Below are 13,850 nucleotides of genomic sequence, written 5' to 3'. Positions count from 1 at the left end.
TTGACAACATTGTCACAAGACCCTGAACAGAGGGATCGTCTGGGATCAGCAACACACATCACACTCACGCATTTTCTATTCTTCTATTCAACTCATTTAAATGGAAAACTACATTTCACATGCAAATGAAGTTAGAAACAGAGAGTCAGTAAAAGAGAGAGCGAAAGAGAGAGTGAGAAAGAGAGAGAGGGAGAGAGAGAAACAGTTGATTAGGGAAGTAGGGAGCTGAAGTGGTTGGCAGAGAGAACAGATGACGATTTCTTACTAAGTGTCAGGTTAACCCTGGTCTGGACATGTGCGTGTGTGTAAACAAGTTAAACAGACTCCCATTGAAGGTGCATAACAGGTCCACTTCCCCACGTGAGACAGGTTCTCCAACAAACTTATATTATTATTATTTTAAATCATCTTCCTGTTGCATCCTGTAAGTCTTGATCATTATTGAAGTGTGACATTTACAGCTACATCTACTACTCTCATTTATCAGCCTAGGTTTCAGTGACCTAGAGAATATGACACATATGGTGTGTGTGTGTGTGTGTGTGTGAGAGAGATCCCAGTCATAAGAACGGCAGTAGTGTTTTCCAGGTCAGGGGAGAACATGAACGTTTCCCTCCGTCTTTGTGCCATGTAAAAACCCAGACAGGAACTTGAAGATTCAGTATTTCCTCTGTCGGCAACGGTCACCCCGTTTAAACATCCACTGGGTCCTCTAAGGCTTCTCTGATTGGCTCCCAGCGTTGGTTCTACAGCACTCTGATTGGCAGTCAAGTCACAAATCAAAAAGAGAAAGGACTGGAACCTTTGAGTTGAAAACTTGAACAAGTGGTCGAATATTGGTACATAAAATGACATGGCTGAACTGTATGACACACTACTCCCTGTGAACCCCAGTGAAAGGAGCAGCATTGTTATAGTTCCAGATTACATAGGGAGTCAGGTGGCTGAGCGGTAGGGGAAGCGGGCTAGTAATCGGAAGGTTGCCAGTTCGATTCCCGGCTGTGCCAAATGACGTTGTGTCCTCGGGGGGTATGTCCCTGTACTTACTGTAAGTCGCTCTGGATAAGAGCGTCTGCTAAATGTAACATCATCTTGTTTTCGCAACAGGTTCATTCCCTTCTGCATTCGACAGAAACAAACACATTACTCCTTTTTCTGTTTTGATGACGTGTATTTCATCACTGCCACCCCCACCTCCTGTCCCTTCCTCAATCCCCATCCTGCTGTACCTCCCCTGCTCACCCCCCCCCCCCCCCATCACTGACACACACACAAACACACACTGGATTCCCATTTACAGTAAATAAAGAGGCCGTCAGATATAGGGGAGTACAAATGTTGGTCGGTTTAATTAAAAACATCCTATTTCATCAAAATATGCAACTGTGTTCCAGAAGGTTTGCTCAGAAATTAAGTCTGTTTGTTCATTAAGTATGAGCCTTGATGTGCCTCATATACACATGTACAGTGAGCGCACACACACACAAACGCACACCCAAATACCTACACACAGATAGACAATGGATATTCACTCATACCTCGTGAAGCGTGCAATACTCTCTCTTTCTCACACACGCACACGTTGATTACATAATTCCGATAATATTACACTTCTTGAAAGGTGAAACGAGAATGTCTAACAGCATAGTGAACACTGCAAAGATACCATACGCCCCCAACCCCCACCCATCCTACCCCTCACCCCCCTCACCCCCCCAACCAGCACATTCAGTTTGAACAGCGTCCCCCCCACCTCCAGAGCGTCAGGTCTACATTATGGGATGGTTACAAGAAACCATTTTAAAGCTACCTAAAGCAATGCAGTGCCTAGCAACTAAAGTTTGCAAGCCAAGAACTGACCTCTGACAGGGTCCAAACAAAACATCTGATTGGTCTAAAGGTGTGTGAGGTGTGTGAGGTGACTAGTAGAATGTCCACGCGAGAGCGGAACTGCCGAGATGGAGCTGCAGGGGTTCTAGAACCCTGCTCTCCAGTCCTTCAGAGAGTTCTAGAACATGGCCGTGTAGTCCTTCATAAAGTTCTAGAACACTGCCCTCCGAACTTATAGATGGTTTTAGAACACTGCCTTTCATTCTTTTAGAGGGTTTTAGAACACTGCTGACCATTCTTATAGTGTTCTAGAACACTGCTCTCCAGTCTTTCAGAGGGTTCTGGGACCACTGTCCTTGAGGGGGTGTAAATTATAAACCTGTATTTTCTGTTTTCATTTTAATATTTTTTTGTTGTTCAGTTTCCATCAAATCCAGAAATATTTTTTATATATCAAGAAATTAGTAAAAGCTTAAAAACAAGGGTTGCCAGGGAGGTGTTGCTATGACAGAGTCTCTTCCCGCTCCTTATCGTCTCCCAGAGTCCTTTGCTCAACAGTCACGCCCCTTGATATCCCAGCATGCCTTGCCAACAAGGAGAAGAGATGGACACAGACTCCCGCTGTGTCTGTAATCCATGTCTATGAAATCTGTTGGCTCGAGGTGTGTGTGTGTTCTCCAGGTGTTCTCCAGGTGTGGGTTCTCCAGGTGTTTTCCAGGTGTGTGTGTGTGTGTGTCGTCTCCAAGAGTGTGTGTTCTCATAGTGTGCCAGTGTGTTCTCCAGGTGTGTGTGTTCTCCAGGTGTTTTCTCCAGGTGTGTGTGTGTTCTCCAGGTGCATGTGTGTTTTCTCCTGGTGTGTGTGTGTTCTGCAGGTGTGTGTTCTCCAGGTGTATGTGTTCTCCAGGTGTGTGTGTGTTCTGCTGATGTGTGTGTGTTCTGCAGGTGTGTGTGTGTGTTCTCCTGGTGTGTGTGGGACAGACCTAGTTCTCCACAGGTGTGGGGTCCTGTGGTTGAGTTGGCACAGCTGGAGAGACCAGGGCCGGTACGTGTAAAGGTGTGTGTTCAGGCGTGTGTTCTGGCGTGCGTGCGGGCGTGTGTCCATCCGTGCCGGCAGGTTCCGGCTCTGGCTGTGGCGGCTGGCTCACAATGACCTGCACCACGTAGTCTCGTGAAATCTTGAGCTCGTCTAGGCGGAGGCGGTCGGTCAGGGGCCGTCCTGAGAAGAACCAGCGCTGGGCCGCCGCCGCCACGCCCTCCTGCGCCTGCAGGCGGAGCTTCATGTGGAGCACACTGTCGCAGGAGCGCACGGCCAGGCGCAGGTCACGCCCCGTCGACAGGCGCAAGCGGAGCTGGGATTCCGTCCCCTCGCTCCCGCCGCCGCCGCCCGCCGGCTCGGACAGGAAGTCCTGGCTGTCGCTCTCGCTGCGCTCCTCAATCATGTTGATGGGCGGGGCCAGACAGTAAACGGGGAGCTGGTAGCGGTTCCCCAGTTCGTCATAGCATTCCGTCAACGCACCTGGGGAGAGGGGGGGAGAGGGGGTTAGTGTGTGCGTAGGTGTGCGTGTGCTTATTTTACACAAGGGCTGTGTTTCTCTGAGCTCTCTTCAGAAATCACGGAGCGACTGCATAGAGGAACTGTCCTGTGAAATATGTGGAATAAGAGGGAAGTGAGAACAGAACATGGGGAAGGGAGGAGAGAGTGAGACACGTTTGTTCATTCATAGTGCGTTTCCCTGTAAACTGTCAATGGACTCATCCCCGCTCTCTACCTACCTGGAATTAGTGTGTGTGCGTGCGTGCTTGTGTGTGTATGTGTGTGTGGGGGGTGGTTTAGGGGAATGAACTCTGACCTTACAGATGGGGACAGGCATGCTGCTATAAATACAAAAGTACACAAACACCAGTTCCACACACACCACCTTGCTTGTCTATAAATAGCCAACCTCAGAGTAAGCCGGCAGACAGAGTCAGGGCAGCAGACATATCTGACGCACACATACATTTCCCAGCAACTGCTGGGGCATCGTTGCCTGGAGGCCCAGTGAAGCCAGGTATAGGTGAGGAGATTCCAAACAGGCTTAACACGGCTCTACACCCACCAGATTAGACTTGTATTACTCAACAGAAACACCATGCCCACCAGCCATTACTTCATAGGGCAAGTATTACATTTCAGGAACTCCAATGCTACTATATTACTCAACACTCAGACTACAGCTATCTCTCTTGGTGAGAGATAGTGTGTTGTTACAATGGGGGGGGAGGATGACCGCTATTATGTCACCTGACACACGAAAGACTCACTTCTTCGTAGCCAGAACACCAGTTCACATGGGAAGGAGGTAGGGGGACGGGGATGGGAACAGGGGCTTTCCAGTTGTCATACCACAGGCAGACCACTCACCTCTCCTCCCCTCTTCGGCCTCCCCCCCCCCATCCCCCCGCATCTCCAGCTGAGGTGCAGTACCCAGTGTGTCCACAAGGAGACAGATTCCCTGCTCCAGATTGGCAGTGGCTCTGGTCTTCTCTGCCTCACAGAAACACCCCAGCACAATGATACGATCCACATAACTTGCACAGGTATACCGATATGAGCCGCTGTACAATCCTGCATATGCACTCTGTGTTTGTTAAGAGGGAGCAAAGACATAGACAACAGAGAGATAGGAAGAGGCTGAGTATCCCCAAAGTCTTTTCTGTTGTCGCATTGTAGCTCAGAGAAGTATTTCTGCCCTCCCCCTCTTTCCTCTTACTTCCATCCCTCCTTCCTTCTCTCCATCCCTCCCTCTCTCCGGAGACGGTGACATCGTATTTCAGGAATCTACAGCTGCAACTCATCTGGTTGCAATCTCGACACCCCCACAACCCTGTCTGATCCAAGATGGCTGCCCTCTGACACCCTGTCTGATCCAAGATGGCTGCCCTCTGACACCCTGTCTGATCCAAGATGGCTGCCCCCTGACACCATGTGTGGTACTAGCCAGGATTGCTAAAGCTAGGATTGTCTGGAGGCTATATAACAGCGTAAGGACAAACACCCCTGGTAGATAGACAGCTGACAGACAGACAGTGTGTGTGTGTGTAGGACAATGAGATTGGAGAGGAAGTACACATCACTGCACCATACCTCTAATCCCTCCATCTCTCTCTCCTTCCATCTCTCTCTCTCCCTCTATCTTTCTCTCTCCCTCTATCTCTCTCTCTCCCTCCATCTCTCTCTCTCTCTCCCTCCATCTCTCTCTCTCCCTCTTTCTCTCTCTCCCTCCATCTCTCTCTCTCCCTCCCTCCATCCCTCCTCCTTCTCCTCTGTTAGGCTAGGGGACGTCTAGAACACTAACTCTGGAACACATACCTCTCCCTCTCATTCTCCTCTCTTTTTCCCTCACATACTCGTTCTCTCTCCTCCTCTTTTCCCTCTCTTCCCTCCTCCACACCGTGCAGCGTTGTTATACGGGTGTGTTGGTGTGTGTAGGGCCTCTCTGAGAGGGGAGATGAGATAGTGTTTAGGTGTGTGTGTGTGTACATGCGTGTGCGTGTATATGTGTGCGTGCGTGCGCGCCAGCGCACCGTGCGGCAGCGTGATGCTGGCCCCGTCGATGATGGCCTGGGCCAGCTCGTGGTCGTTGCTCTCGAAGGCGAGCGCCGCGGCCCGGAGGGCGTCCCAGATCTCCTTCCTGCCCTCGAAAGCCGGCGCCGTGTCCCAGAACTCATCCCTCTTGCTGCGCAGCTGGCCCGCCGTCATCGGGTAGTCACTCTTCCATTTGGGCTTGTCCCTCTTCAGCACCTGGTTACGCCCAAGAGCCACTGGAGGGGGGGGGGGGGAGAAAGAGAGAGGGAGAGAGAGTGAACGAGAGAAGGAGAGGGAGGCGGATCGAGGGAGGGAGAAAGAGGGAGGGGGGGTGTTTATTAAGCGAGAGTAGAAATGTCGATTAAAGATGTGGAGGTAGAAAGCGAATAGTTGAAAGAAATTCGTAGAGGCCAAGGAAAGAAAGGAGGAGAACAAGGAAGGAGACAGGAGAGGAGAGAGGGAACGTGGAAGAGACAAGGAGGGGGGGAGTCAGAGGGGAGATAGGGGAGAAAGGGATGAAAGAGAAGGATGAGGGGGAAGGGAGGAAAACAGATACAAGAAAACGAGGAAAGGACGAATAGGAGAGAGAGGGAGAGGTGGAGATGAGATAGAGACATACGCAAACAGGAAGCAGGCTGGATCGATAGACTGGGAGTGAGAGAGCATTCTCAGTGTAACTTGAGACAACTCCGTTCTCACTGAAGACTTACTGCAGTACACAGCAGTATGGTCTGGTGTGGTACCCGTCTATTGTACTGGTCTGTTTCCAAGGTGTCAGAATACAGACGTGGAGAGTGTGTAGGCATTCTGGTTGTCAAAGTCATAGGCCAAACGAAATGTCCTTTTCTATGTTTCTCCAACTTTTCATCTCTCTTAAATCATTCACTTCTCTCTGTCCCCTGCACTCTCTATCCTTCCTCTTTCTATCCCTCCCTCTCTTTATCCCTCCCTCCTTCGATCCCTCTCTCTATCCCTTCCTCTCTCTATCCTCCCTCTCTCTACCCCTCCCACCTTACGGTGACGCTGTTTATAGGGGGACCCAGGTACACAGTTCCGGAGAAGAGGAGAGCATGCCTCGTGGATGTGTTATTTGGGCAGGTCAAGCTTGCAATATGGAAGACGAGAAAAAGTAGGCGGTTGGGAGTGGGGTCGCTCGATGCAAAGGCAGTGTTGCTGAGGCTGGTCACGGCAAGGTTGCGAATTGAGTTCTCATACCGTAAACTGGTGGGGAAGATGGGGGGGTTTGTTGATGTGTGAGGGGTGCTTTGTGCACAGTGGATGGGGAGGGGGGTTTAGAACTCAAGTTGTAACTAGGGACTTTTTTCTGCGTAGTTGTTTGATTGGAAAAGTGAAATTGTAAATGAAATGGGTGGGTTTGGATAATGATTGTCTGGTGTGGTGAAACTGCTTGGTTAGCTGGCAGTTCCAACTGCCCAATAAAGGTATCTTTAAAAGTCAAAAGTCTATCCCTCCCTCCTTCTATCCCTCCCTCCCTCTCTATCGCTCCCTCCCTCTCTTACCCCTCTCTCTATCGCTCCCTCCTTCCCTCTCTATCCCTCCCTCCTTCAATCCCTCCCTCTCTTTATCCCTCACCCTCTATCTCTCTCTCTAACAGCATCTGTCAGTGTGTGCGCTTCTCCACCAGCTCGGCTCTGCAGTATGTTTATGCATGGACACACACACACACACACACACACTCACACACACACACACACAGGAGGGGCGGTGTTACCGTAGGAAACATCTGTCAACCATTCTAACCAGGGAGCTGCACCTCTGCAGAGTGGACTGAGGAATGCGCGCACACACGCTCACACACACACACACTCGTGTCCTTTGTAGTATAAGGACTTGTGTTGGTGGGACAGGTGTTGAGGAGAGCAGCAGGAGCTCCTCTACATCCGTTGTTCTTTCATCGACAGAATATCTGTCGTCTGCTGCCGACTGGCCCACAGACACCAGGAAACAGAGAGGAGATACAGAGAGGGAGAAATAGTGATTAAGAGAGAGATAGAGAGAGATCAAAGAAGGAACCCGTCTAGGCATGCTACGAAGTCACATCTCTTAACACACACACACTCACATACACGTGTGTGTGTGTGTCTGTGTGAGAAGAATATATACACAGCATGTGTGTACGTGCATGTGTGTGTGCAGGAAGACTGCAACTACGCTTGTGTTTGTACATGTAAGCTGATCACATGACCAGGGTCAAATTTCACAGACAGACAGGCAGGCAGACAGGCAGGCAGGCAAGTACAAAGCTAGACAGGCAGACAGACATATATGATAGTTGGTAGGTTGGGTTGAAAGAAGTAACAACACTTCCTGTAATATTGAACTCAGCTCCATTAGCAATGTGTGCTGAACAGGATCAGTGAGATATGAGGAGAGGAGGAAGGAGAAGAGGAGAGGAAGCGAGAGTTGAGGAGAAAATATGAGTTTTTCCACTGCATAATACAACACTGGCATGGGGTGTCTGGTTTCAAGCTACACACACACACATCAATAATGATGTGGTTACAGTTAAAAGAGCAGAACACAGAGAAGATGGTTAGTCTGAGGAGCAGACAGCAGCCTCTCTGGTCCACAGTCCACCACCACCACCAACCTGTCCCCCTCACCCACACAGTCATGTCTCCACCCCCACCCAGCCCTCTCTCCCCCACCCTGCCCTGAAGGTAAATGTGGTGGTCTTGTACTTGGGCAGATAGCCTGCAAGCTCTAGTGAAGGCAGGGGACCAACACTGGTATTAGAGCTAAGATTACTGCTCAATAGCTGCACCTACCAGTTCACACACACACACACACACACACACACGCACATACACACTATTATGGATCACCTCCCTGGGTGTCTCTCTGGCATGTTGGCAACATGATGTTGCCTACTAAACTAGTTCTCCCAAGGCCCACCAACAGGAACGTGACTATCAATATATGTAGCCTTGTCAAAACTTACTGTCATCAATAAGCTACACTAGTGGAACCGGATCACCATATGTCTGTCCGGAGGGATCGAGGAGCAACAAAACTTCAGTCAAAACAACATTTGCATCGTCACACACCGGATATAAGGAAGTAGCGGAAGTCACACAGCGAAACAATGATTTTCATAACAACACCTTCTCAAAGCGCCAGGGATGTGTCGCTTTCCATGAACCACTGACTCGTGGTTACGACGCATCTCAAACAACTAGCCTACATGACAGTAATATATGTGTGTATTCATGTGATAGATCAATGCAAAGCGTGTATAATGAAGGTATGAACATTGTAAAACGACAGTGCGACCTGACCGTTATTCCATGGTAATAACGCAAGTTTGGCTGCACCCCCATCACTCTCCAGGATGTATTATTAAGACTAAAAAGCGCTCCCCTTGAATTCAGCATATATGTACGAGTATAAAATAACATAATTTATTGTAAGTCCGTAACTTTAAGCAACGCCACTCAATTCGGTAAGATTTGCAATTCAGTATTGAACGGTGACCCACATTTCATCTGGCATTTGCTAGCGTTGTTGGCTAGCAAGCTAACCGGTTAGCTAATGACAGCATAACACGCATTCAATTGGGGTAGACAAAGGCGGATTTTTGACACGGCACGTATTGTCTTCCAAGATAATAAACTGATGTCTGCTTGGATATGGGAATTGTGACTAAAACCCAACCCAGTATGGCACAAAATTATATATCTTCTTGCGGCGGCCACGATGTGCTAGTCGGCAACGAGAAAGGAAGAGGGGGACAAGACGCATGAAATCAGCAGGAGCCCTAAAAACATTAATTATGGCTTAAAAATACACCGCAGCGGTGCTGTGCGTGTGTCCTACCTCCGGTCCCATCCGAATTTTCGTTTAAACTGCCTGAAGAATCGTGGTGACTGCCTACACAACCACCCATGGATGTTTTGGCTGCGTTACTCCGCAGACCCCCTCTCTCTCTCTCTCTCTCTCTCTCTCTCTCTCTCTCTCTCTCTCTCTCTCTCTCTCTCTCTCTCTCTCTCTCTCTCTCTCTCTCTCTCTCTCTCTCGTTTCTTTCCCCCCTTTCTCAACTCTGCCTCTCAGAATAGAAATTGACGGGGCGCGAGCATCAGCTGGAAAGAGGCGGGGTGAGGGAACACTGCAAGGGACCCCTGCCACGCGAGCGAAAGAGCAGAGTTCAAAAACGGGTGTATACTAAATAAAAACAGAGACAACTTGGAAAATTATTTACATAAGAAATTATCAATTGGGAGAAACCGTAGTATGACCGATTCTATTTTGTTGTCAATACACAGTTGAGACACATTTTTCATTATGTGTGTGGGTCGTTGTGTGTGTGTAGTCAAGGGTAGTGAAATCCTGGAGGATTTGGGAACTTTGAGGGGCTATTGGGGGCGGGAGGGGGACCCTGCAATCTTGGCATGACATTCCAACAGAAGACGATATACTTGTGCATGCGGAGCCGTGTGATGGAAAAGGAACGTAGCGGCTTTCCCAGTGAGACGGACCCCAGCGCTCCCCAGAGACTGTGTGGATGGGGGGTGGGGGGCAAGGTGGGCCCGTGGCTCCTTCATCATAAAGAGCAGGAGCAACCTGGGAGGGTTGTCAAGGAAGCTAGGGGCTGTCAGGGAAACCTGGGGGTTGTCAGGGTAGCTAGGGGTTGTCAGGGAAACTTGTGGTGGTTAAGGAAACCAGGGGCGATGCTTCCAGGCCCAGACCCATCACCTGACAGCCAGGCCGGACACACTCACACTACACCTGGTGTCTGGTGCCCTCTATAGTCATCTGAGGGAATCATCTGGAACCAGGGTCTGCTCAAGAAACGACATGTAGCTGAGCTTTCTGCCCAGCAGGGAGCGCCATAGTCAAGGTCTATCAGACCTGCTACATCCACACTCACTGATGCCTCTGTTATACCTGCAGAGAGAGAGAGAGAGAGGATTAAAAAACTGAAAAGTTAGAGAGAACAGAGAAGTGAGAGTGAGATGGGGGAGACGAGGTCAAAGGGAGTTGGAGAGAGAGGGGGTTGAAAGGACAGAGAGGTTAGAGAGTGAAAAAGAGAGAGAGGGTGTTAAAAGGGAGGAGTCAGGTGGCTGAGCGTTTAAGGAATCGGGCTAGTAATCTGAAGGTTGCCAGTTCGATTCCCGGCTGTGCCAAAAATGACGTTGTGTCCTTGGACAAGGCACTTCACCCTACTTGCCTTGGGGGAATGTCCCTGTACTTACTGTAAGTAGAGCGTCTACTAAATGACTAAATGTAAATGGACATAAGGTAGAGAGAGAGGGGGGAGAACAGAGAAAAGTTTGAAAGAGAGAGGGAAGAGAAGTTAGAGAGACAATAGAGAGGGGAGAGAGAATAGAGAGAAGTTAGAAAGAGAGAGCAGAGGGAACAGAGAAGTTAGAGAGAGGAGAGAAGGCAGAGAGAGAACTTAGATTGAGAGAGGAGAGAAGGCAGAGAGAGAACTTAGATTGAGAGAACAGAGAAGATAGAGAGAGGATAGATGACAGAAGTTTGAGACAGAGCGAGGAGCAAGTACAGAGAGAAAGCAGAGAACAGAGATAAGGTAGAGAGGAGAGAGAACAGAGCAACAAGAGCTGACCTGAAGCGTCAAATGCACCAAGGAAGACAGGACAGTAGAAAGAGAGATAAAAGAGGAGAGAAAGTAAAGTGATACAACAAAAGAAAACCCTATACACTGAAAGCAAGATAATGGTCTTTTTAATGCTGATCAGAAATGCTGCACAGCCAGCAATTACACACACACACACACACACTCACACACACACACACACACACACACACACACACACACAAACAGCAATACACAAACGCACAAAGAGAGATACAACAATACAAACACACATTGCACACATGCTCACAAAACATTAGTTGAGCTATTGACTAGTGGGTGCTTGGTAGGAGTGGGTAATGCGGCAAAATTGGGTTTTAAGTAATACAGGGCCAGAATCACCAATGTCGATACTTTTATTAATAAAAGTGTCTTATATACTTTAATGTAGGGGAGATTAGTGTGTCATGATTTATGAGGGGAAAGCATCATTCAGAAATTACATCTTAGTACATTTTCATGAACACTCAATTATTTGTCTGCAAAAGCTGCATTGCTCAGTTTATCAACGTTTACAGCTGCTTTCATCTGGATCAAGAAGTCACAACATACAAATACCTACTTCTTCATCCATGGTTATAATAAAGATATGTCTTTGGGAAACTTTGACATTTCTATTAACCAAATAGTAACAGAAAAGTAATGCAGGTAGTATAGATACCATCATCCCCTACTGCTCACCAGCCAGAGACTAGCGGAGATCTTTACGAATGTGTTACTCCGGACGTTTATATGACACTGATAGCCCTCAGCTGATGTAATCGATTCAGCCATCCAGCTTCTGCTGTTGATTGATTTACTTATCACTCTTCAACCTGATAAGAGGAGAGGAGGAGAGCAGAGGAGAGAAGAGGAGAGCAGAGGAGAGAAGAGGAGACACGAGAGGGGAGGATAAAAGAAAGGAGGAGAGGAAAAGTCCTAGTGTTCTGTATATTGCCTTAAAAAGTGTAAAAATGCATGACAATAATTAATGGGTTTGTGATGAGAAGCAAGAGTGGGTGGTGGGTGGATGGTACAGAGGCCCCAGGCGAGTGTGTGTGTTTGTGTGAGTTTGTGAGAATGGGGGCAGTTATGGTACAGTTAGGAAGGAACGGCAGGGTAGTGGGAGGAGGTGAGAGGACGGTGGGGGGGGGGGGGGGGTGAGTCAGACATGCTTTAGGATATAGGAGCAGACTTCTAGAAGGGTCCAAAGGTCATTGTGGAGGAGAGAGGCTTGAAAAACCTTTTATTTCAGCTAGCAGACATATTTCTCATCTCTTGGTTTGACAGCTCAACAGAATTATTGAACCCTCACAGCCATTTCTGTAGGTGAACGTTTATCTCCTCCTCCTCTTCCTGCTCCTCCTGCTCCTCCTGCTCCTCCTCCATAAACCTCATCCACCAACTCATCCTCTTCCACATCCTATTGGTCCTCATCCTCTTCCTCCACTTCTCCTACACCTACTCCTTGACCTCCTCCCCCTGCTCCTCCACCATCAACCTCCTCCTCCCCCTCCATTTCCATCTCCACCTCCTACCCCACCTCCTTCTCCTCCTCAACTTCCTCCTCCTCCTTTCACGTCTCCGAAAGGCACGCACACACGTATAGGTTAGCCCAAAACACAAGACCCTGTTGTTTCCAGAATCCACGAGAGTGACTCTCTTTTCCTCCTCGCACTCACACCTAATCCCCCCCCCCCAAACTTGATGCAGGCCTTGTCTCAGCTGAACCCTGTCACCCCAGCCTCACCAGCAGGATTCATTACATCTCCCTGGAGATATCAGAACCAACACCTCAACCCATTCACACACACACACGCACCCATACATGAGCCCACACACATGTGAACACCCACACACACGGACGCACCCACACACATACACATACACCCCAAATCACAAACACTCCCACACACATGCGGTCACTGACAGACAAGGCGTTTGGCAGATGGGAGTTGCAGGAGATAAGGATGTAGAGAAGGAAGGATGACCGAGGAGACCAGGCTGAAGAAACAGGGGATGAGAGAAGACAGTGAGAGGGAGAAAGAGAGAGAGAATGATTTACTGTCTACTTTTTGTCTTTTATGTCTTTAGACTGCATGTCTGCTTGCCTATCTATCTGCCTGTCTGTCGGTCTGTTTGTCAGCCTGTCTGTCTGCTTATCTGTTTGTCTGCCTGCCTGTCTGTTTGTCTGTCTGCCTGTCTGAGGGTTTTTCAAGGTGACTTGCAGTTGAGAGTAGCGTCAGCGTCACACCGATCACCTGACTCCTCAGTGAATGGGATGTCTTTGTCTCTCCTGGCCTTCCGGCTAACTCGCTATCCATGACTCAATGCATTCCTGCTCACCAGCATGCTCTCTCATATCACTGTGTGTGTGTGTGTGTACCCAGGAGAGACCACCAACATACTGGCTCGCACACAGCACATACTCATGATCAGTTTGGAGGTATGCTTTTGTTTTTCGCTCAGGAGTCCAGAATTGTGGAAGCTTCAAGAACTTCTGGAATCTTCCGGCCAGGATGTTTTGCCTCTGCCCCTCAGGGAGCAGCATCCCCTTGGTCTAACGTTTGATGACCTGGGTTGGAACCCTAATGATTACGGTAGTTCTGTTGAGTAGAATAGAAGTGTGTGTGTGTGTGTATGATGAACAGTAATATAATGAGTCTGATAATATATTTGCCAGCACTTTTTCCACAGTCCTCAGCGTTACATAATGAAAAGATAAGTACTGAGAGAAGCTGCTAATGAAATTGTTTGGTCTAGTAAGTCTAGAAATGTAAAATGCTGTTCCAGTAACAGTGAGCTGAGAGGTGCTAGTGGGATTAAACTGTAGCTGGGGGGTTTTCTGGCAGTTTT

The 13,850-nt window shown here is 48.7% G+C and overlaps 1 protein-coding gene across 1 annotated transcript; it reads right to left on the bottom strand.

The window, feature by feature from the left end:
* Positions 1-1,724: 1,724 nt before the first annotated feature.
* On the bottom strand, positions 1,725-9,344 carry ubtd2 (ubiquitin domain containing 2). The gene is made up of 3 exons (XM_067229242.1): positions 9,236-9,344; positions 5,398-5,634; positions 1,725-3,346 (listed from the first exon to the last, which is right to left on the bottom strand). Exons 1-3 carry the CDS (start codon positions 9,303-9,305, stop codon positions 2,811-2,813), a joined length of 843 nt encoding a protein of 280 aa, XP_067085343.1. The 5' UTR covers positions 9,306-9,344; the 3' UTR covers positions 1,725-2,810.
* Between the last annotated feature and the right edge of the window lie 4,506 nt (positions 9,345-13,850).

Source organism: Osmerus mordax, chromosome 25, assembly GCF_038355195.1.
Source record: "Osmerus mordax isolate fOsmMor3 chromosome 25, fOsmMor3.pri, whole genome shotgun sequence".
Lineage (NCBI taxonomy): Eukaryota > Metazoa > Chordata > Actinopteri > Osmeriformes > Osmeridae > Osmerus > Osmerus mordax.
The sequence above is the reverse complement of the archived record's forward strand: the minus strand, read 5'-3'. Positions and strand labels throughout refer to the sequence as shown.

What these genes read in the sequence shown, in the direction of transcription:
- ubtd2 (XM_067229242.1), bottom strand. Translation starts at nt 9,305, where the DNA reads ATGGGTGGTTGTGTAGGCAGTCACCACGATTCTTCAGGCAGTTTAAAC. An exon ending in AAATTCGGATGGGACCGGAG is followed by an intron (nt 5,635 to 9,235) that starts GTAGGACACACG and finishes CCCCCCCTCCAG; the next exon opens with TGGCTCTTGGGCGTAACCAG. An exon ending in CAGCATCACGCTGCCGCACG is followed by an intron (nt 3,347 to 5,397) that starts GTGCGCTGGCGC and finishes CCCTCTCCCCAG; the next exon opens with GTGCGTTGACGGAATGCTAT.